We start from the raw sequence: 23,836 nt of genomic DNA, 5'->3' as shown, positions 1-23,836 counted from the left end.
GTTAACATAAGTTTTATCTGCTTTAAGGTCTAAACATCCTGAAACCCATCCTGTATCAGCTTTAGTTTTAAGAATCTTCGATGTCCGTTCATGATACCATTCAACCCTTTCTATAATTTCATTATCTTTTTCATTAACATATTCCTTATCTGCCTTCTTCATTAATTCACTAGCCACAAGTCCCTTATCTGCTTTCTCCTCTAACTCACTATCCACGTATTCCTTATCTGCTTTCTTCATTATGTCATTTAGGAAACCTTTTATGAATTCCTCATTTAAATTAAATCTTCCAATCTTCAAAACTTTAGGAAATGCATTTAATGCGTAATATCTTTGTTCTTCTGGTGGAATTGATGTTATATCATCCGTTATTCCTTTAATTTTTGAATTCATAAATAAAATTTCTTTTATATTTGATATCACTGCACCACCTTTGCAAACGAATTCGAAATGGTCATTTTTCAATACTATCTCCAAATCTCCATATTTCAACATTTGCGTTTGTTCTGCCGTCTTTGAATTATATGCATATATGGCGTATGTAATGGTCTGTGCCTTAAGTTGCTGTGGTTGCTGTTGTTGTTTAATCATTTATTATGATTTAAAAATAAATATTTAATCTGTTATCTCATCAGCTATTTTTTCTATTTGAAATTGCCATAATATTTCATTCATGAATTCTAAATCACAATCAAATAGGTCGGTTATTCTAAATTTAATATTTGATAAATCTTTTGAATGAAGAATAAATGAATTCCCGGATAATTGAAACGGATATGATAAAGAAAATATGTTTAAGTTGATGGATAAAATGTTTTGTATTGATGGGTAAGAGTTAGGGTCTAATGTTTGATGTGAAAATCTCATTGGGGTATTAACTTTATCACATTTGATTAAAATGAAATTGGAACCAGTGTCAGAATACAAAACATCCCCAACATCTTTTTCAAAATTTAATATCCCCAACAATGAACGAAGATGAGGAGTACAAAATTTAATTTTCAGCGGAAATTTAATAAGGTTATTTATTTCATCAAGTTCAAAAAGTTTATCGGGTTTTGATTTAAAATTTTCTTCATACCATATGATAAATAATTCATTTAAATAACTTAAAATCATGTTAATATCCCATTTCGTTATCACATTATTTATATACATATCATATTTTTTCAAGGTCATCTTTAATAAATGATATATAATCTGAAGGGTCTAAAAGAATGGGATTAAATTTACCACTCACAGAAACGAGAGTAACATTATAAATTCCACTAACTGTTAAATTTAATTCACAGTTATTATTCGAAATAATATTGATAATTGACATTTTTTATTACGATTAAAAATATGGTAAAGCGTTATTTTCCAGTGATAAATAAAACTAGAATAAGATTACCTCAAGAATTCATAAATTCAACGAATAAGAAATTCATTCATGTTATAAATTTTAGTGTTTTCAGAAAATATGAGTCAATGTCATATTCATCATCGGGTTATATTTCACTTCATTCAAATTTAGTTCAATCAAACCCATATAATGACCATTTCATAAGATTTTCAGATGGTATTAAAAATGTAATTGATAGATTAAAATATGAACAGATTGACAATATCGAATTTTTGGAATTTTGGTTTAAATATCCCGATGGAAAAAAGATTGAAGTTAAAGATAAAGCTGATACTATAACAAAAACAATTACAATGACCGATCCAGATAGTGGGGAACAAAAAGAAATAAAACAAACGATAGAAACTGGTGAAAGGTCAATTATTATTGATTATGATTCAAAGGATTATTATTCAATAATGTTAATGCTTGAATATTAAATAGCCTTAACAAAGAATTTTTCAAGTGATATTTTATATTCATCAACTATTTTATTATAAATATCATTATAAGTTAAATGAAGTTCAGTTGTTGTTCCGTTCTTTGATATCTTAATTGTGCTAATATCCTTTATAGGATTTATTTTTGCAACTGTTCCAGCATGAAACCTCATCATCTATGAAAAATTGAATCTTAACGTCTGAATCCTGAACATCACAAAGAATGGCGATAATGTGAATTAATGATTCATAAGGTAAAATAATTAAACCGGATTGATCAATTAAATTTATTATTGAATCATAATTATCAGTTATTATATCACGGTAAATTTTCATTAATTCAGAATTAATGTCTATTTTATATGGCGCATTGCGACTGTAATCGTAGATTCCTGGGTTCTCGATGTTTGATGAAAGAGGTGGGGGTATGTTGGATATGTGGGGATTTCAACAGGTTCTTTACCGGGTTCAGATAAAATGATTGGGTCTCCATTCTCATGGTTTTCTTCATTCTCTTCATTCTTTGGTAAGTCACGAGTTAATAAATTTGGTTGAGTTGCTGACTTTGTTAATTCAGGGCTAACATTAACTTTAACATTTTGAATAATTCGTGATTTATCATCATTTACGTTATAACCAACCGTAATCTCTGCTTTTGCGTTTGTGTTCTTTTGACTTGTGAAACGTCTTCTCATTTATAATTGAATAAAAAAAAAGAAAAATATATTTAAAGTTTTATTTAGTTGTTACGGTAATATCCCAAGGTTCATCATTGTTTGCTTATACTTTCTTTGTAACTGCACCAATTATGTTATTGATATTGCTTTGAGTTTCTTCCAGTCTTATTTTATCATTTACAATATCTTTAATCATTTCATAACATGCATTCTTAAAACCATCTGATTTTTCTAATTTACGTCTATCACTTTCTTTAATTAAATCAAAGTTATAACCTTGTTGAGAATAAAGTGGTTTCTTTATCAATTCCTTGAACGCTTCTGAAAGTGAAGATGAAGAAATTCTTGCTACTTGAATTGGTTTAAATTCTGCTTTCATTGCTTCTTTCTGTTCATTGAACACTGGATCGAATAAAGCAACTTTAAAGAATTTCTTAGCTGGAATTTCAGGTCTCAAATTTGTATATTGACCATCAAACTGATTAACATATCGTGGTAATCCATCCGGTCCTTCTTCAATAGCATTTAATTCTTCATTGAAATAAGAATATGGATTATGACGGTATGAATTAATTGGACCATGTTCACCTTCTCCAATGTATTGTTTAACAGCTTTTCCATTTTCATCAAATTGCATAGGATAACATTCATTATATGCTTTACGTTTAGGATAATCAGATATAGTTAATTTATACCCATTTATGACTTTAATATTACCTTGACCATCAGTAACGAAAACTTCATTTATACCATCAGGTTTTCCATTTGGTCCTGTAATGTCTGCTTCGTGTGCTTCCCAATTTGGACCATGACGTTTGGCATATGCTTGAGCTTCTGGTAATGTTAAAACATTTCTCATTTGTTTAACATCCTTTTGAAGACCAGCAACAATGTGACTAATTCTTTCATTCCATCAGGAACTTTCATAGTTCTATTATATGCACCCTTTTTGTTTGTCCCTTGTTTTAATGGAACCTGTAGAAGATTTGCTATTTCTGTCATGTTTAATTATAAATAAAAAATAAAAATTAATTATAAAAAGTTAATCAAATTTAACACTTCCTTTATTTAAATCAACTATTATTTTTCCATGTTCACCTAATTGCTGATATTGTGTGTAAAGTTCATTAATGCTCATTGGTAAATTCACTTGATAAAGCATAACGTTCAACTGTTGACGACTAAACCCACTGAAAATGAAAAGTGTTGATAGATTTGATTTAATGTTTGTGCTTAATGCTTTGAAGTATTGAACAGCCATGAAGAATGAACACTGAATGTGTCGACATTGAGTTAATAACTGATTAAAATATGATTTCTCATTAGTTATTAGTTTTGATTTCACCGCATCATCTAGAAAAATGAGTGAATGCAAAAATTCTCTATCAAAATTTGAAATAGAAAGTGTTTCAAATAATTCATCCCGTTGTTTATCAATAATTTTATCCTCTAATCCTTGCTTCTTGATTGTATTATATAATTCTTTATACATTAAAAAGTTTTTTAAATAATCTTCTGCTTCTTCTTGTGATAAATAAATAATTGGAATTTTGATTAAATGCTTTAAAGATTCAAATGTATTATCTGAAGGTGAACCTGAACGGTTGATATAAATTAACACATGTGAATGGGGGAAGTGTTAGCAATAATGATAATTTGTTTTAATATCGTTAATGTTTTACCTTTATTTTGTTTACCAATTGCTGCAGTGATTGAATTTAAGTAACATTCAGAATATGGAATTTTCATTAATTTTTCCTTAGATAGAGCATTTCTATTATCACTCAATGCTTCATTAATCATATCATCTACGTATGTATTATATACTCCCGCTAATTCTTCATAAGGGTGAATGAATTTAAATCCATTTAATCAAAAATAAATTTATAATTTTATACATTTCTATTCATCAATATTTCATCATATGAACTTCTATACTGCGGTGGTGTACCTGTTGGATGATATTTCAAACCTTCATCCGGTGTCCATGTCCAATATGTAGTCCTAGTAAACCAAACCTGAGGAGGATTTGTCACTTTTGAACAGTAAGTGTCATTTTCACCCTGAATGATTGGATAAGCTTTCACTTGTACTGTAACTTGTGAGTTGAAAGTTTCTAATCCATCAAAGAATATACCCGCTCCATCACGTTGAACTGGAATAGTGCATAAGAATGAAGTTTGGTCTTTCCATGTTCTAGCTAATGGTGTGCCATCATCATCATTCAGTGGTCTAGTTAATGAGTCCTCGTATTCTTCTGTGCATTCATTCACCCATCTAAATCAGAAGCTTGAAGCATACGTGTAAAGAATATGTCACCCACTGTGGTCATCGCTTGATCGGGGAAGTTTCTGGAATCTATAGTGACCTGAAGACCTCGAAGCATTGGATTTTCTAAAACTGTTCTTTGCATTGCATTCTTCGGAAATGCTAACACAACATCTGTAACATTATGAAGAGCGTATGAGAAATCTGAGCTGATACCTTCAGGAGTGATGCAACCTCCATTTAGTGAACGAACGTCAATATGTTGAGCTGGAATCATGAATGGATCTTCCTTACTGAATAAACGTGGTATTGCTTTAACTGATTCTTCATTAAACCGTATCCTGGTGTAATGCATTTATCCTCTAAAACTTCCATCTTTGTGCATGAAATAATAACGTCATCAACTGTTGCGTCAGCAGATGTAGCGGCTAAGCTTGTAATTAATTTGGCAGAAAGTCCGATTTGTTGGAATTTGCGATCATATTTATAAACATGATTCATAATCTTTTCATAATTTTCATCAGTTATCTTTTCATAAACATAATCTTGTAAATCAGCAACTCTTAACGGGTCAACCTGACAAAATACTAAAGTATCCTTGAAAACATAATATTTAAGAATGATTTCACCAAATGATTTAGGATAATCATCGAACGCCTGAAATGCTAACAAATCATTTACCGGAATAATCATATCAAAAGTGATATCAACTTCATCATTTACTTTCTTGAAAACTTCTGAAGGGTCAATATATTTACCACATACTGAGTTATCATATTTTTGAACATTATTATATAACGAATGAACAAACTTTTTAACTTTCCTTTCTGATTTTGGTTTATATGTTGCAAATGCGAAAGATTCACGGGCGCATTCCATTTGAAGATAACCAGCATCACCTCTTTCAGGTTTCTACTTCTAATTGTTTAAAGCTTTGATTTGATGATTTGTAACCAACGAATAAACGCATGCATTTAAAAGCGGCATCACATGTGAAAGCTTTATTTGAAACTAGAGTTGCTCTAACTTTGCGTTTAATATATGTGTCACCAAATTGGTTCACATCATGAGCCGGATTTGTAATTCTTAAATGAGTTTGTTTATCATCAAAATATGGAGCATCAGAGTCATAGCATGAACTTTCAAGTTCTCTATAATATCTTCTTCCATCATTCTTTGCGAATATTTCATTTATCTTTTCGAATGAATGAAACACATTTCCATTAATCGGTTTGGTGTTTGGCACTAAATAGTTAGTCGTCATTTATTAATAAATAAAAAATCAAAATTAAAAGATGAAAATGAATTTTTAATTTTAATGAAATAATCAACTATGGCTGCAGGATTCTTTAAGAAACTGTGGGATAAAGTAAAAAGAGGAGCGCATAAAGTTTGGGAAACATGAAGAAAGGAGCAAATTGGATATTTAAGAATAAAGAAGCAATTAGTGACGTTGCTGAATCAATAACGCCAAAAGCTGCCCCAATAAGAGAAATTTTAAATAAAGGAGAAAAAGTTTATCAAAGACTACAACCGATACTAAGATAAAAATAATATTTATTTATTTTTCCACTATCTACCCCTATTTTATTAAGTATTCCTTCAGCCATTCCACCAATTGCGTTACCTGCTTGTGCTCCCATCGCCGGATTACCTGCTTTTGTACCTAATACTCCACCTATGATAGTTCCTGCCGTTTTCGCTACTGGTGCCAAAAAGTTTGCAACAGGTTTAATAACCTTTTTATAAACCCAACCTGCAGCTTTCTTAATTCCATCCCATAATTTTTTAAAGAATCCTGCCGCCATTTCTGATTTAATATTAATTAAAAAATATAATTCATCACTTATATTCTAATTTTTATTTAATGATAAATGAAACCAATTTTAAAAATAAATGAAACAAAGGAGGAAGAAATAAATGAAAGTGAAAATGTTCAACAAAAAATAAACGTTGTTAAACCAATTTTAAAAATAAATGAAACAGAGGAGGAAGAAATAAATGAAAGTGAAAATGTTCAACAAAAAATAAACATTGTTAAACCAATTACTGAAATAAAAATTTTTTCATCTGTTGAAGAATTTAATAACTATTATGCTAACAATAAAAAATTATTTGAAGAATTGACAACATGTAAATTGAATAAAATGTTTAAAGTTGATGGATTCAAAATTTCAAAAATAAAAGGAGTGGTTAGTTTGAAATCTATTCCTCAATCAAGAATCACCTCATTAATGAAAATAGATGATTTAACAAAAAGAATAGAAATTATTGAAGAGCGAATGAATCAAATAATTGATATCATAAATCATGACTCGTTGAGCCCGGGTCCTTAAAACCCAAGGCATAAAGTGCCCAGGACTTAAAGTCCATCACTGAGTTCAAGGTTATATTCATCAAATATTTCATTATTAAATGCAACTTCTGCTAGTTTATTTATTTTTTTTTCAATACGATCATTTGAAAGTCTATCGTTTAATTTTTTCTGAAGTTTTTCATTTTCTAGTTCTGAAACTTTATTTGGATGATATTTAAACCCGTTAAATTCTTTTTCCTCAGTTTTGATCATTAATTTACAAAGAACTTTTGTGGTTGGAATTCGTTTAAACCATTTATTAGTTATATTCGTTATATATTCAATATCTGGAATTAATTCCCAAATTTTTGCATTTTCAATTAATTTATTATCAAATGCAAAAGCAATAGGTTTAATATTAAACTTACCTTTATAATATATACTTTCTACATAATCATCGAAATAAACATCTACTTGTTTTACATTTTCAAGAATTGGTGAAAGAACATCCATTAATTGATTGACGGTTACGAATCTTGATCCACTCATTTATCATTAAATAAAAAATAAATTATTCAAAAAATGTAAGACATGAATTTTCAAAGTTTATTTTTTATTCATGAAAATAATTATTTCTAATTTCTTTTACTCTCTCGTACATACTAGATTTAAAGAATTCAGAACTTTTACCATAATCTCCTAAATGTTTTCTTATCCCTAACGTGTGCCAGTTATTATATGAAACTGAATAAACTTTATCTTTATCTTTACACCTTTCATCACTTCCAATATATTTATATTTCAATTTTGATTTAGCATTTTCATATTCATTAACGTTTAATAATTCACAGTCTTCCTTTTTAAATAAATGTTTTATGTATTCAGGATTTAATACTCTACGTTTATATGCTCCTAACTTAGTTCTAAAGGTTTTTCTACAAAATTTAGGAATTCCATCCTCTTTAATGTCATCAATGATTTCCATTTCATTATTTTCAATTTCTTCTTCTCGTTTATGAGGTCTTTGATTATGACTCCATTGATTCCATGAAATTAAATATTCTTTATCATTATATTTATATCTCATTAGCTTATTTTGGCTTTCATATTCATTTAATAATTCACAATCTTCATTTTTAAATTGAAGTTTAACCCATTCAGGATTTAAATGATGTTTAATTAATCGCGGAATATCTGACATCATCTATATATCTTCTTTTATAAAAAAGATAAAAAATAAATTATTTTAAAATTAATGTTAATTTTTTAATGATTTATAAATAAATATTTATTACTAATTTATTTAATAATGTCGCGCTTTCTTACGAATTCATGACTTAAAAAACGTAAGAAAAAATTTTATATCATCTATATATATAGAAGATGTGAAAATATACCTTCGTCTATATATAGACGTAACAAAAAAAGTCACAAAACCCGTCCACATATACTACTTCAATTAAATCGACAATACGTTTTTGTATCTGTTCCATAAACAATTACATACAATGATTTTTATGATATTTTATCAATACACTACTTTTAAATTTTTTAAGGGAGGCTTCCGACTAGAAAGCCCTCTCAATTTTTTGTGATGTTTACACCAAAAGTGAGATTCGTTAAGCGTTTTTCTCGTTGAATATTGAGTTTCCTGGATTTTAAGTTATTCATAAAGCTTCTCTATATTATACCCTATCTACTGATATGATTATTTTTGAAAAATCTCTTAAATCGACCTGCACTGAATTTTTTAGGGAAAATTCGAAATTTTCTAGGCGTTTTCTGTAAAGTTTTTTACGGAATAAAATCCGAAAAATAATTTTTTGAAGAATCATTTGGGTAGAATACTTATCGAAAATTATATTTATTATAATTTTGGTCGATAAAAATAAGCGGATTCAAAACTGGCAAAAACCCTTTCGGCAATTTGTGGACGATTCCGAACCCCCTCATTTTTGAAATTTAATAAGAAAAATAGAATCTGTATTAAATATAGATTTTAAAAAACTTGGTTATAAATTACGAAATTTTCTCACTTGGGCTAAAAAGTGACAATTTGGTCGGAAGCCACCCTTAATGTCCGATCAAGACATTCATCCAAATAAATTCAGTGAATTGCAAAGTATCTTTCAATATCACATCAATTTATACAATACGTTGTATCACTTGAAAACCGAAAATACTGAAATATTAAACTCGATTTACAAAACAATCAAAACAGAATTGATTGAATCCAAGAACTATCCTCCTCAAAATATTATCAAAGATATTTTGCAAATTATACCGTATAATAATCGCTACACAAAGTCATATTTATCTCTTGCCAAAATTATATATGATGAATATCATGTAGAAGAGGTCAAAAAAGTAGAAGATATTTCAATCCTCCTATTTTACAAAGAATATGGAATTAAATTAGACAAATCTTATAATTTCGAAGCAATTAAGTCAGAAAATCTTGATATTCATACAGAAGATATAATTTACAGAGCAATTATGTATAATGACTTAGAAAGATTCATCGCATTCACAGAAAGAGAAGGATTTGATAAAGATCAAGAACTTAAAAGCAAATTATATCCGGATTCTAAAGAAAGACATTTATTACTTGAATTATGTTGTTATCATGGAGCAGTTGACTGTTTCAAGTTCTTAAGAACGAAATTTCACTCAGAAATAACTCAAACATGTCTAAAATTTTCATTTTTAAGTGGAAATCAAGAGATAATGAGTGAATGTTTGAAATATCAAAAACCAAATTATAGATGTATGGGATATGCAATTATTTCTCATAACATTGAGTTTGTTACTTTCTTAATGAATGAATACAATATGGACATAGATTTAATAAATTGCGGAGTTCATAAAAATCTTGAATCATTTTTAGTTTATTTCGATCAAACTAATAATATTAACAAATGCTTTGTTTATTCACCGTTATTCAATATCCCATCTCTTTGCGAATATTTCATTTCGCATGGTGCAAATATCAATGGAAAAGATGAAAGTTGAAAAACTGCTCTTCATTTGGCCACAGAAAATAATATTAAAGAAATAGTCAAGCTTCTTGTTTTGAATGACGCAAATCTTGAAGAAAAAGATCTTTTTGGAAAAACCGCTCTTCATAATGCAGCACATTATAATGGCAAAGAAACAGCTGAGCTTCTTATTTCTCATGGCGCAAATATCGATGAAAAAGATCAATTTGGAAGAACTGCTCTTCATCATGCATCATGTAAAAATAATAACGAGATTGTCGAATTTCTTATTTCACATGGTGCAAATATCAATGAAAAAGATAACGATGGAAGAACCGCTCTTCAATATGCAGCACGTTATAATTATAAAGAAACAGCAGAACTTCTTATTTCACATGGCGCGAATATCAATGAAAAAGATCAATATGGGCAAACCGCTATTCAATATGCAGCACGTTATAATTATAAAGAAACAGCAGAACTTCTTATTTCACTTGGTGCAAATATCAATGTAAAAGATAAATATGAAAAAACATCTCTTCAATATGCAGCACGTTATAATTATAAAGAAACAGCAGAACTTCTTATTTCACATGGTGCGAATATCAATGAAAAAAATAAATATGGAAAAACCGCTCTTCAATATGCAGTATTGAATAATAGTAAAGAAACAGTAGAACTTCTTATTTTACTTGGTGCTAAAATCAATAATAAAGATAACGATGGAAAAACAGCCCTTCATATTGCAGCAAGTTGTAATTATATAGAAATAGCAGAATTTCTTATTTCACATGGTGCGAATATCAATGAAAAAGATAAATGTGGAAAAACTGCTCTTCATATTGCATCTCGAACTACTAAAGAAATGGTTGAACTTCTTATTTCACATAGTGCAAATATCAATGAAAAAGATAACGATGGAAGAACCGCTCTTCAATATGCAGCACGTTATAATTATAAAGAAACAGCAGAACTTCTTATTTCACATGGTGCAAATATCAATGAAAAAGATAACGATGGAAGAACCGCTCTTCAATATGCAGCACGTTATAATTATAAAGAAACAGCAGAACTTCTTATTTCACATGGCGCGAATATCAATGAAAAAGATCAATATGGGCAAACCGCTATTCAATATGCAGCACGTTATAATTATAAAGAAACAGCAGAACTTCTTATTTCACATGGTGCGAATATCAATGTAAAAGATAAATGTGGAAAAACTGCTCAACACTATGCAGCATGTAATAATTGTAAAGAAATCATTGAACTTCTTATTTCACATGGTGCAAATATCAATGAAAAAGATAAATACGGAGAAACATATCTTTTTTATGCATCGATTAAACATTATAAAAGAGGTCATTTCACAAAAATCGATTAATATATCACAAAATTGGCAAGACTGATTTTCTTCATATGACATACATAGTGTATATCGCTCAAAAAGTGCAAGAATGATGTCATTCTATAGCCTTCTAAATTTTTTACAAGAAAGTTTTCTGGAACTTTCTCTCAATTTTTTTGTAAACTCAGAAAAAAGTGAAAAAATCGAATGTCTTTAAAAATCATATAACTTAATATAAATCTTTTAAAATATTGAATACTATTTCAAAAATATTCTAAATGGAGGCCAACAACACTTCCTAACTTTTCTCCCTTTCCCTTTCCACTGGTTAAAGACCGCCCAGCAACTACTTAGTTGGATCGATGCCCCTTGAAGGATCACAATTCCATATCTCTACGACGCAATTTAAAATGATTATGGAAATTATTTTCCATGAAACTTTAAAAAAAAGCATACCTATATGCTTGCCTGACCTTCCCTTTGAAGGTTTTCTTCATATTTTGTTTTTAACACGGACTAAAGACTTCGATTTTTTTACTTATTTTTCTGATGTTTACACCAAAATTGAGAGAAAGTGCAAGAAAACTTTTGTAAAAAATTTGAATGCAATAGAATTCTATAATAGTTCCGACTTTTAATTCCATAAAATCTTTTTTTAAAAAAATCAAAAAGTGACAATTTTTATATTTTGCTCAATTGCTATTGTAATATCATTCATTTAAGCCAATTCTGATAATAATAGGAACTACCAAGGATCTTGCTTGGAGAAAATTATTATCTTCTCCGATTGAAAGAACTTTTCCTTCTTATCAATGTAATTGAAAGAACTTTTCCTCCATATCAATATAATTGAAAGAACTTTGGGTAAAAATATATATATATAAGTTTAACTTATAACTTTGTATATAACTTCCATTAGCAAATAACGCTTTTAAAATACGCATCTTGATGAAAATATTATTGATTGAGACATTCATGTTGTAATTGTGTTATTTCATATCTACAAACTTAATCAAAATGCATAAATGTAATCTGAAATTTTTGTGATCAGTGTTTTTCCACAGATATCATGTAGCATTTATTTTTCACAATGAATTTTAAAAATGTTTTAAATAGTATAATTGTATCCTTATAAAAAATTATTAATGTCTGATCAAGACACTCACCAAAATAAATACAGTGAATGCGAAGTATGTGTAAATACTACATCGATTCATATAATGCATTGTATCAGCTGAAAACTGAAAATGAAGAAGAAATAAACAAGATTTACAAAATGATCAAAACAGAATTGATTGAATCCAAGAACTATCCTCCTAAAAATATTATCAGAAATATTTTAAACATCATTCCGTATAATAATCGCTATGCAAAGTCATATTTATCTCTTGCCAAAATTATATATGATGAATATCATGTAGAAGAGGTCAAAAAAGTAGAAGATATTTCAATCCTCCTATTTTACAAAGAATATGGAATTAAATTAGACAAATCTTATAATTTCGAAGCAATTAAGTCAGAAAATCTTGATATTCATTCCGAAGACACCATTTACAGCGCAATTATGTATAATGACTTAGAAAGATTCATTTCATTCACGGAAAGTGATGGATTTGATAAAAATCAAAGGCTACAAAGCAAATTATATCCGGATTCTAAAGAAAGACATTTATTACTTGAATTATGTTGTTATCACGGAGCAGTTGATTGTTTCAAGTTATTAAGAACAAAATTTAACTCAGAAATAACTTACAATTGTCTAGTTCTTTCATTTTTAAGTGGAAATCCAGAGATAATGAGTGAGTGTTTGAAATATCAAAAACCAAGCATAGTTTGCATGGAGTATGCGATTATTTCTCATAACATTGATTTTGTTACTTTCTTAATGAATGAATACAATATTAACATCAATTTAATATATTGCGGAGTTTATAAAAATCTTGAATCATTTTTAATTTATTTCGATCAAACTAATAATATTAACAAATGCTTTGTTTATTCATCGATATTTAATATTCCATCTCTTTGCGAATATTTCATTTCGCATGGTGCAAATATCAATGGAAAAGATGAAAGTAGAAAAACCGCTCTTCATAATGCCACATATTATATTTGCAAAGAAACAGCAGAATTTCTTCTTTTACATGGTGCAAATATCGATGAAAAAGATCAATTTGGAAAAACTGCTCTTAATAAAGCTGCAGACTATAATGATAAAGAAATAGTTGAACTTCTTATTTCAAATGGTGCAAATATTGATGAAAAAGATAATGAAGGAAAAACTGCTCTTCACCATGCAGTAATAAAAAATAATAAAGAAATAGTTGAATTTCTTCTTTCCCATGGTGCAAACATCGATGGAAAGGATAAATTTAAAAAAACCTCTCTTTTCTATGCAGCAGAAAACAATAGCAAAGAAACTGTTGAAATTCTTATTTCGCATGGTGCAAATCTCAATGAAAAATGTGAATATGGAAAAACTGCTCTTCATTTTGCCACAGATAATAATATTATAGAAATAGTCAAGCTTCTTGTTTTGAATGACGCAAATCTTGAAGAAAAAGATCTTTTTGGAAAAACTGCTCTTCATAATGCAGCACATAATAATTGCAAAGAAACAGCTGAGCTTCTTATTTCTCATGGCGCAAATATCGATGAAAAAGATCAATTTGGAAGAACTGCTCTTCACCTTGCTGCAGAATATAATTGTAAAGAAATTGTTGAGCTTCTTCTTTCACTTGACACAAATATCAATGAAAAAGATGAAAAAGGAAAAACTTCACTTCACTATGCAACAGAATATAATTGCAAAGAAATCGTTGAGCTTCTTATTGCACATGGCGCAAATATTGAAGAAAAAGATATAGACGGACAGACCTCTCTTCACTATGCAGCATGCAATAATTATAAAGAAATCATTGAGATTCTTATTTCACATGGTGCAAAAATCAATGAAAAAGACAAAAAAGGAAAAACAGCTCTTCATAATACAGCATACTATAATTATAAAGAAACAGCCGAACTTCTTATTTCACATGGCGCGAAAATCAATAATAAAGATAACGATGGAAAAACCGCCCTTCATATTGCAGCATACTATAATTATAAAGAAACAGTTGAAATTCTTATTTCATTTGGTGCAGATATCAATGTAAAAGATAAATATGGAAGAACTGCTCTTCAATATTGCAGCAAGTTATAATAGTAAAGAAACAACAGAACTTCTTCTTTCACATGATGCAAATATCATTGAAAAAGATATAGATGAACAAACCTCTCTTCACTATGCAGCATGTAAAAATAATAAAGTAATCATTGAGATTCTTATTTCACATGGTGCGAATATCAATGAAAAATATGGAGAAACATATCTTTTTTCTTACAGATGAAAGAAAAAAAGATCATTATAAAAGAGATCATTTCACAAAAATCGATTAATATATCACAAAATTGGCAAGACTAATTTTCTTCATATGACATATATAGTATATGTCACATTAGTAAATAAGTTTTATATAAGTTATCTAAGTTTTTTTTTAAGGGTGCACTTACCACTTTCTGACACTCTCTCAAAAAGAGATATACGGGTGTGAAGAGACATAGAAAATAAAACCTTAAACAAGAAATTTGAGAGAATGTCAGAAAGTGGTAAGTGCACCCTTAAAAAATTTTGACGGCCTTATAAGGTCGATGAAAAATTGAGCTTATTAAAAAAAACCATCGTTTGAGAGGAAAAATGAGAGACCGATGTATATTTTTTGACACTGTCAAAAACTTTGAAAGGACAAAAAAAATTAGTGGCAGATAGTTTACAAATGTATACTATCTGACGAACAGACTATCAGCAAGTACTCAAACTGCGATTTTTAATTTCCGAACTTTTTTGGCGACCTGAGATAGAAAAAAATATTTATAATATAAAAAACAAACATAAAAATATAAATATAAAAAATATTATTTCTTTGATTTGATTTTTTCCAAAAGTTGAAGTCTTTCTTTGCAAAGTCTGTCTCTTTCTTCCTCAATCTTCAGAACTTGTTCTTCGTACTTATCTTTCTCTTGTTGGGCCAAAAGAACTAATTTTTCTTTCGCTTTTTTGTTTTCGTCATCTTTTGTCTTCAAAATGTTGATAAAACTCATCTTTCTCTTCCCATACTTCTCATAAAGGTTAATCAGATCTTCAATCGAGTTGAAAACATTTCCGTTATGAGAATTCTTCAATTCAGAAATAATTTTCATTAATAACTTCCCATCTTCGGGTTCCATGAAGTCTGGATGCAAGGAAATGTCCATTTCATTCGCTATGTCTGTCAAAATGGACTTGTTCTCTTGATTTGTCGAAAGATAAGAAATGTATTTCAGAAAATGAGGAGTTAAGCATTGATCGAGCTGGATATATGTTATATCCTTCGTAATATTAACAAGCTTGCTACAATCAATAGTTAATTTTCCATTATCAATAGAATTTGAAATTTTATCTAATTCTTCAACAATTTCTTGAAATCCGGAGACTCTTGAGTGGAATCCCGTAAGTATGACTTGTATGAACTCTAATATATACAATAGATAGAAAGCCAAAGCTTTTTTCTTGCCATTTGCAAATTCAGCATAAGATTTCGCTTTTGCATGCAACAAAGATACTTTAAACGCTAATACAATCAATGGGTTGTCCTTTTGCATGATTTCCGTGATGAAACAAGTCATAATTTCGGAATCAATTTCTTTCATTTTTTCTTTTAACTTAATTTCTTTGTCTTCTAGTCTTAACTTGTCTACTTTCTCTTTTAGATCATTCACGTCTTTGAAATCTGGTACTTTTTCCGATAATTTACCTTCAATTTCTTTCAAATTTTTTTTGAGAATTTCTAAATTTTGTTGATGCTTTTTTAAAGTGTTTGCAGTTCTCGGAACTCTTCTTTTAAGGGTCTGTATTGATCTACTAGCTGTACTTAAGTTGATTCTCTGCGCATCAAGCAGTTGTTGAAGAGATTGTTGATATTCAATATGTTCATTGTTAATTTTCTCAAGTAATACGATTTTTGCCTTTGAAACACGACCATCAGCTGTTTCCGCTAAGACTCTGACGCGTCTGGCAGATTGTATACATTCTTCTTCGATTTTTATCAAATCTTGTTCGAGTTTTATCTGTTTTTTGTAAATGATCTTGGCGAACTCTTGTTTGCGACCATTTAGATCTGCTTCGTTTTCTATTTCTTTCCTTTGAATAAGTTTTTGGACAATATTAGTTTTTTCTTGTAATTTTTCGAGTTTTTCTTTGGTTATTGAGATGTATTCTTGATATTTCTTGAGTTTGGCCTCTAATGCTTCGCGTGATTCTATTAAACTATCGGATGAAAAAGTTTTTGAACGAGATAAAGGAGAATTTTGTAGAGATGCATCAGAAGGAGACTTAGTAAGTGGTTTTGGAGATGCTTCGTTCGGAGGTTTTCTTTGAAAAAACACTTGATGGAGATTTTTGGATATTTGGCGAATTTGGATTAATTATTTTGCAAAACTTTAAAATATCGTTATATTTTGCAAATATACCATGATTTTCTCTGCATTCGAACATTTTAACGCCCTTAATGATGCCACTATTTTTTCCTTTTGGAACTTCAAGTTCAATTCCTACGTAAGGCTCAGGTCTGTCAGCATAAGGCCCAACAAACTTTATCTCACCCTTTTTACCCATAAATTCTATAATAGTTCCGACTTTTAATTCCATAAAATCTTTTTTTAAAAAAATCAAAAAGTGACAATTTTTTATATTTTGCTCAATTGCTATTGTAATATCATTCATTTAAGCCAATTCTGATAATAATAGGAACTACCAAGGATCTTGCTTGGAGAAAATTATTATCTTCTCCGATTGAAAGAACTTTTCCTTCTTATCAATGTAATTGAAAGAACTTTTCCTCCATATCAATATAATTGAAAGAACTTTGGGTAAAAATATATATATATAAGTTTAACTTATAACTTTGTATATAACTTCCATTAGCAAATAACGCTTTTAAAATACGCATCTTGATGAAAATATTATTGATTGAGACATTCATGTTGTAATTGTGTTATTTCATATCTACAAACTTAATCAAAATGCATAAATGTAATCTGAAATTTTTGTGATCAGTGTTTTTCCACAGATATCATGTAGCATTTATTTTTCACAATGAATTTTAAAAATGTTTTAAATAGTATAATTGTATCCTTATAAAAAATTATTAATGTCTGATCAAGACACTCACCAAAATAAATACAGTGAATTGCGAAGTATGTGTAAATACTACATCGATTCATATAATGCATTGTATCAGCTGAAAACTGAAAATGAAGAAGAAATAAACAAGATTTACAAAATGATCAAAACAGAATTGATTGAATCCAAGAACTATCCTCCTCAAAATATTATCAAAGATATTTTGCAAATTATACCGTATAATAATCGCTACACAAAGTCATATTTATCTCTTGCCAAAATTATATATGATAATTATCAAATAAACGAGGAAACCAAAGTTTCATTAACTGTTAGATACCTATTTTATAAAGAATATGGAATTAAATTAGACAAATCTGATAAATTCGAAACAATTAACTCAGAAAATCTCAATTTTCATACAGAAGATACAATTTACAGAGCAATTATGTATAATGACTTAGAAAGATTCATTACATTCACAGAAATAGATGGATTTGATAAAGATCAAATACTCGGTAGCACTTTATATCCTCATTCTTATTATGGATATTCATTACTTGAATTATGTTGTTACCATCGGGCAGTTGACTGTTTTAAGTTCTTAAGAACAAAATTTAACTCAGAAATAACTCAAACATGTCTAAAATTTTCATTTTTAAGAGGAAATCCAGAGATAATGAGTGAATGTTTGAAAAATCAAAGACCCGATAAAGAATGTATGGAGTATGCAATTATTTCACACAACATTGATTTTGTTACATTCTTGATGAATGAATACAATATTAATATCAATTTAGAAGGTTGTGCAAAATTTAATAATCTTGAATCCTTATTAGTTTATTTTGATCAAACTAATGATGTTAACAAATGCTTTCTTTATTCAGCAATACTCAACATTCCATCCTTACTCGAATACTTCCTTTCACATATTGCAAATATCAATGAAAGAGAAAATGGAAAAGCTGCTCTTCTCTATGCAGCAGAATTAAATAGCAAAGAAATAGCCGAACTTCTTCTTTCACATGGTGCAGATATCAATCAAAAGGATATGGATAGACAAACTTCTCTTCATTATGCAGCAAGTTATAATTATAAAGGAACAGCAGAACTTCTTATTTCGCATGGCGCGAATATCAATGAAAAAGATCAATATGGGCAAACCGCTCTTCATGTTGCAGCAAGTTATAATTATAAAGAAACAGCAGAACTTCTTATTTCGCATGGCGCGAATATCAATGAAAAAGATAACGATGGACAAACTGTTCTTCATTATGCAGCACGTTTTAATAGTAAAGAAACAGCAGAATTACTTATTTCGCATGGTGCAAATATAAATGAAAAAGATAAAAAAGGAGAAACCGCTCTTCGCCATGCAGCAAGTAAAAATAATAAAGAGTTTATCAAATTTCTTCTTTCACATGGAGCATAGGATTAGTATTTCTATATAAGATGCTTATTATTTAATGTGCATCTTGGGAGATGATGTAAGAAAGTGCACCCTTAAGGCTGCATTTACGCCCATCTGACATTAATTCAAATTTTTGACAACTGGCGTGAAGCACCATTGAAAATTAACCTTAAACATCTGAATTAAAGGCCGTGTCATAGGGGCGTAAGTGCACCCTTAAAAAAATCATAAAAAAATTTATAAACGAAATTATATAATTTACAAAACATATTAGAATGGAATATTCGATCTTATAATTTCAATATCCGCTTGTACAGATTCATCCTTGATGAACTGTATCTCTCTCAATATCTTACTTCCGCTCAAATGCTCTTTCATTTCTGGATGTTTGCTGAAAAGTGCAACAATTGGCACAACAAGCACTGCCCAGCCATTTGTTGTGATCATTCTGTGTATGTACGGCAGAATGGTGATGAATCCAGGTGAATAGCCCACTTCCGCGATTTTCTTGATTATTCTGAGAGATTCAATAATCAAATCGGAGTTTCCTCTCTGGAAAGTCTTATCAAAAAGCCTTTCTATGAACTGCTGTGAGAGTTTGACCATCGCAGGAGTGATTTCTATCGACATAAAAATTGGATAAATTGTTTCATAGAGATCTCCTTCATTTTCGAGTATGCTTTGAAGGAAAATAATGATCTCTTGTGGTAAATTGGTCCGACAGAACTCGTGGGAAAGAATTACCATCAATAATTTCAATGTGTACTCAAGAGTGGGCAAACTCATGACTACCCATGATTTCATTGATGAGAAAATGATCTTAGCGTTGTCCGGATTCTTAGAAACCTCACACAAAACGAGAGTTGCGTCGATATTCTTTTCCGCTAAGGCAATCAAGGCTTGGATGACTGATTCCGTGATGAACTGTGGGCATTTGATGATCCAGGTTAGTATTCTGTGGCCTAACATTGGTTCATCCAAATTTTGTGATACAAAATTTTCAGGAAGAGCGACATGGAGGTCGTTTTCAGCACACATCATGTCTAAGGCGATGGCTGCTTCGTTTCCACCTCTAAGAAGTATCGATTTGAGGGTGTTTTGGATATATTGTAATCTTGCCTTCAAAAACTGAGGATATAAGGCCAACAAAGTGAAAATAAGCTTAGCAAGGCCTTGTGCAACACCTCCGTTAATGAATTCTTTGTCATATTGAAAGACCATATCCGCAAATGACCAAAACTTCGTAAGAGCGCTCTTCCTGCACCTTTTATTGCATGTATATGCATTGATAAGACGTAAAACATGCATAGGATGCGTTGGAATGTAGAATTTGACTGTATCAATAATTTCATCCGAAACTTCAGCGGGAGAATTGGAAAAGAACTGTAGATAGATACCTAGGAGTTGATGCGCAACTGATTTGTCTTTAAAGGTGAGCTTTGCGTAGATTTTCTTCTGAATAAAAACTTTATAAAAAATTTGTTCTTGATAAATGAACTTTTCTATAGCAGAAAGAAGTAATTGGATGATCTTGATGGGTGTTGTCGGTGATAAAATGTTTCCAATGACTCCAAAGAACGAATCCGCGTAATCTGATGGAAGAATCGAAACAATTTCTTTAAGCATCGCTTCGTAATCTTGTCTGTTAATATCTACAAGAGAATCAAGCTTAATAAGTATTTCGTAGTCGTCTTTCGGCTGTTCATAAGTTTTTATTTCAGATGCTCTTAATCCTTCAGGTTGTTTGAATGATTTAGGTGAATGTTTCGATATCTTGATCTTCGTGACTTGACTGGCAATGTCATCTTTGTTTGTTCCGTCGTAATAAGCAATATTCGCTGCAAACTGCTGGAAAATTTCTTTAAACGTAGGTCTGCTGTTCGGATTCTGATCCCAGCATGCGTTTATGAGGTTTTTGAGACCAGAAGGAGTTCTGATGGGAATTGGAGGTCTTTTTCCTTTTTTAACGACATCGTATATGATCTGTGTATTGGATTTGCCTGCGTAAGGAATACTGTTGGTAAGCATCTCCCAAAGAAGCACTCCGTAAGCGTAAACATCGATTTTATTTGTATATCCTTTATTTTCGAATAATTCTGGTGCCATCCAATGCGTTGTTCCGAGGACTTCCGTAAGTGTTTCATCTTTCTCATCATAAAATTTTGACAATCCGAAATCAATTACACGAGGAAGCAAATCTTCATCGAGAAGTATATTAAGAGACTTCAAATCGCGATGCATGATGCGATTTTATGTAATTTTGCCATTCCGCTTGCTATACACATTGCAATTAAAGTTTTTGAGTTCCTGTCAAGGCTTATGGTTATCTTTCCAGCGGAGCGCGTCAAAGAGGGATCCATTAGGTAAGTATTCTGTCACAATGATAAATGGGCGATCTATCGAGAAGCCCACGAAACCTAATAAGTAAGGATGAGCGTTTTTTGAAAGGATTTGGAGTTCTCTTGAAAGAGCTTCGAAGTTTTTGCCTGATAAATCACGGAATTTTAGCTTTTTTACTGCGCACATCTGCTTTGTTGGTGTGTATGATGCACTGAATACTTCACTGAAGCCACCTTTTCCAATTGACTTCACGAATTGAAAATCTTCATTGTGGACTACGAATTGTGGAAGAAGTTTGCCGAGATCTTCCACAGATCGAATGCCACTAATCATCTCACAAAGATTTCAATAAAAAACTGACATAATATTGAAAGAGGAATCACCAATCACATTCGGATCATTCAATTTTGAAATAATATTACTGAACTACGATAGACTGGTTGAGTTATTTGATATTTACAAAAAATTTCTTCATTATGTCAAATTTCCGCTGAATCTTCAAAACACCCCCTTACAAAAAATGCAGTTCGAATGGAATCCTCAATAATCATCATAAATTTGAATCATGTGGATGCATTTCTGCCGCAAAAATCTAAATTCAATCTGTATTCCTTTATTTTGTGAGCTTTACAAAAAATCTAAAGAAATAGCAAGTGAAAATAGGCATATATTGGATCAATAAAAAGAGAAATTTTGAAAAAGCTTTTTGTCACTTTTTAATTCCGAGATGGGAATTAAAATATGGGAAAACTCCCCATTAATGTTAAACATAACAATTATTATATCACTTATAGTGATTATTGTTACATCAGTTATATACATTTTGGACTGGATGCGTAAAAGACGTCAAAGAATAGAAGATAAATTAGAATCAAACATCATATCAAGTAAAAACAAAGATTTCGATCCAAAAGATGATACAGATCCGAACCGCGCTATTGCGATTCTTAAAATTCCAGTTAATGACGCACATTCTGTTATCGCCGGAAATGTCGAATTACTTTCGAAGCTACCACATATAACTCCTGAAGTTTACATGACCTTCAGCAATGCTGAAAAAATTGATCTATTTCAGGTCAATGAAAATTAATTTTGTTTGAATTCTTTATTTAACTTGTTGATGAAAATAAATGTCTTGTATTCTATATCGGATCATATATGTCTATTCAATTTTGCTTTTTCGAACAAATAATTTTAACCTTTCTACAAATATGTATTTCATTTCTATTTTGCTTATCATATTCCTCAAATTATAGCCAAACTTAAATAAGTAAACAGATTTAAGTATATAATTCAGTTAACTTATAGAAGGTTGAAACCAAATTTGTTTTATATTCAAACTTGTAATAGTTTATATTATTTGAAAACGTCTATGTTTAAGAATTAAGCATAAAAAGTAAACATTTTGGTACAAAAATAAAACTAAACAATTTTATTTATAAATCAGTAAAAGTAAACTTGGAAGTTATAGGTTGGAAGTTACTTGTTGAATTCTTAGTGAATTTATGTGCTTTCTTCTTATAAGCAGCATAAGATTCGTTATAAAAATTGACTTCAAGAGAAATTGCACGAATTGATTCGGAATATGGATTAGACAATCTCTGTAATTCTTCAATTACTCTATAAGATATTGCAACATGGCCGCAAAAAGCTTCATTGTTGGGTATTGGAGATTTCGGAGCAAAAACTTTATGTAAATGAGAAAATGGAACAGGGAATTGCATAGATGATACAACAGATCCTTTGATGGACCTAATAATTGGATAAACTATGTTATTTTCTGTGTATATCGAAGCTGATTTTGACAAATCTGAGTTTCTAGTGACAAAATATGATTCGTCTTCATTACAGAAGTTTGGATCAACACAAACAAGCTGGGTTGCTCCAGTAGAACTCATATCTGTTGAGCATTTGCTTAAATCTCCTCCGTTCTCAGCAACGCACTGTAAAGAAGCAGGAATAAAGTTCAATGGATCATAACTATTCGGGCAAAGAGCGTTTTCTATGTTTCTAGGAATAATTCCTGAAAGATATTCTCTTGAGTGACCAGTTGAGCCCCATGTGCCTTTAAATATGAATGACCTTTTGTTGGTGGTGCATTTGTGATGTTTGATGAAAGAGGTTCAATGAAATTATCATCCCATCCGATTAATTCTAACGATCTTGTTTCTGTTTTGATTACATCTCCTGTGATATGATAGAAAGATGGACCATTCGATTCAAAAGATTCGTTGAAAGTCAAATATCCAAATCCTAATGATGTTTTCTTACAAAGTTCTGTTTGATTGACTAAGATATCAGAACATGGCAATTTGTATCTTGTTGCAGGCATTGGCATCACAAAACCCAAAGGAGATCTATTTTTATATAATAATTCTTTTATTTGAGAAATTGTTGTTACAATTTTTGAACTTTCCATATTGAAATCTATTTTACTGTCTGAATATACATCAGTATCAACATTACATTTGTTGTTTTGAACTTTACATGCACTT

At 30.1% G+C, this 23,836-nt stretch overlaps 4 protein-coding genes and 4 pseudogenes across 8 annotated transcripts, besides 7 other annotated features; 2 read left to right on the top strand and 6 right to left on the bottom strand.

The window, feature by feature from the left end:
• Positions 1–4,244: part of a mobile genetic element that runs on past the window's edge.
• On the bottom strand, positions 2,094–2,519 carry TVAGG3_0258250 (annotated as a pseudogene). Its single transcript has one exon. A coding segment is annotated over exon 1 (426 nt).
• TVAGG3_0258240 lies at positions 3,063–3,503 on the bottom strand (annotated as a pseudogene). The gene has a single exon. A coding segment is annotated over exon 1 (441 nt).
• TVAGG3_0258230 (uncharacterized protein) lies at positions 3,544–3,993 on the bottom strand (the record flags this gene model as incomplete). Its single annotated transcript, XM_051228304.1, has 1 exon — positions 3,544–3,993. The coding sequence occupies one exon, from the start codon at positions 3,991–3,993 to the stop codon at positions 3,544–3,546; it is 450 nt and encodes a 149-aa protein (XP_051098034.1).
• Positions 4,245–6,341: 2,097 nt separating the features above from the next.
• Positions 6,342–6,577, bottom strand: TVAGG3_0258210 (N-acetylmuramoyl-l-alanine amidase family; the record flags this gene model as incomplete). Its single annotated transcript, XM_001284296.2, has 1 exon — positions 6,342–6,577. A coding segment is annotated over one exon (236 nt), but the record flags the coding sequence as incomplete, so codon positions are not given.
• A 2,043-nt stretch (positions 6,578–8,620) lies between these two features.
• Positions 8,621–9,138: a mobile genetic element.
• A 1,022-nt stretch (positions 9,139–10,160) lies between these two features.
• On the top strand, positions 10,161–11,427 carry TVAGG3_0258190 (Ankyrin repeat family; the record flags this gene model as incomplete). Its single annotated transcript, XM_001293454.2, has 1 exon — positions 10,162–11,427. A coding segment is annotated over one exon (1,266 nt), but the record flags the coding sequence as incomplete, so codon positions are not given.
• Positions 11,428–12,536: 1,109 nt separating this feature from the next.
• TVAGG3_0258180 lies at positions 12,537–14,593 on the top strand (annotated as a pseudogene). The gene has a single exon. A coding segment is annotated over exon 1 (2,057 nt).
• A 334-nt stretch (positions 14,594–14,927) lies between these two features.
• Positions 14,928–14,960: a terminal%2Cinverted (terminal inverted repeat of tvBac_53II transposon ID:TVAGG3_0258170).
• Positions 14,928–15,050: a mobile genetic element.
• Positions 15,023–15,055: a mobile genetic element.
• Positions 15,051–15,055: a terminal%2Cinverted (terminal inverted repeat of tvBac_53III transposon ID:TVAGG3_0258160).
• A 220-nt stretch (positions 15,056–15,275) lies between these two features.
• On the bottom strand, positions 15,276–17,301 carry TVAGG3_0258150 (annotated as a pseudogene). The gene has a single exon: positions 15,346–17,083. A coding segment is annotated over exon 1 (1,738 nt).
• A 1,792-nt stretch (positions 17,302–19,093) lies between these two features.
• Positions 19,094–19,220: a mobile genetic element.
• Positions 19,221–21,311: 2,091 nt separating this feature from the next.
• TVAGG3_0258130 (protein kinase protein) lies at positions 21,312–21,674 on the bottom strand (the record flags this gene model as incomplete). The annotated part of the gene is made up of 1 exon (XM_051228303.1): positions 21,312–21,674. One exon carries the CDS (start codon positions 21,672–21,674, stop codon positions 21,312–21,314), a length of 363 nt encoding a protein of 120 aa, XP_051098033.1.
• Positions 21,675–23,836: the final 2,162 nt, after the last annotated feature.

Source organism: Trichomonas vaginalis, chromosome V (assembly GCF_026262505.1).
Source record: "Trichomonas vaginalis G3 chromosome V, whole genome shotgun sequence".
In the NCBI taxonomy this organism is placed as follows: domain Eukaryota; phylum Parabasalia; order Trichomonadida; family Trichomonadidae; genus Trichomonas; species Trichomonas vaginalis.
Note: the sequence above shows the minus strand (reverse complement) of the source record. Positions and strands in the feature narration are given on the sequence as shown.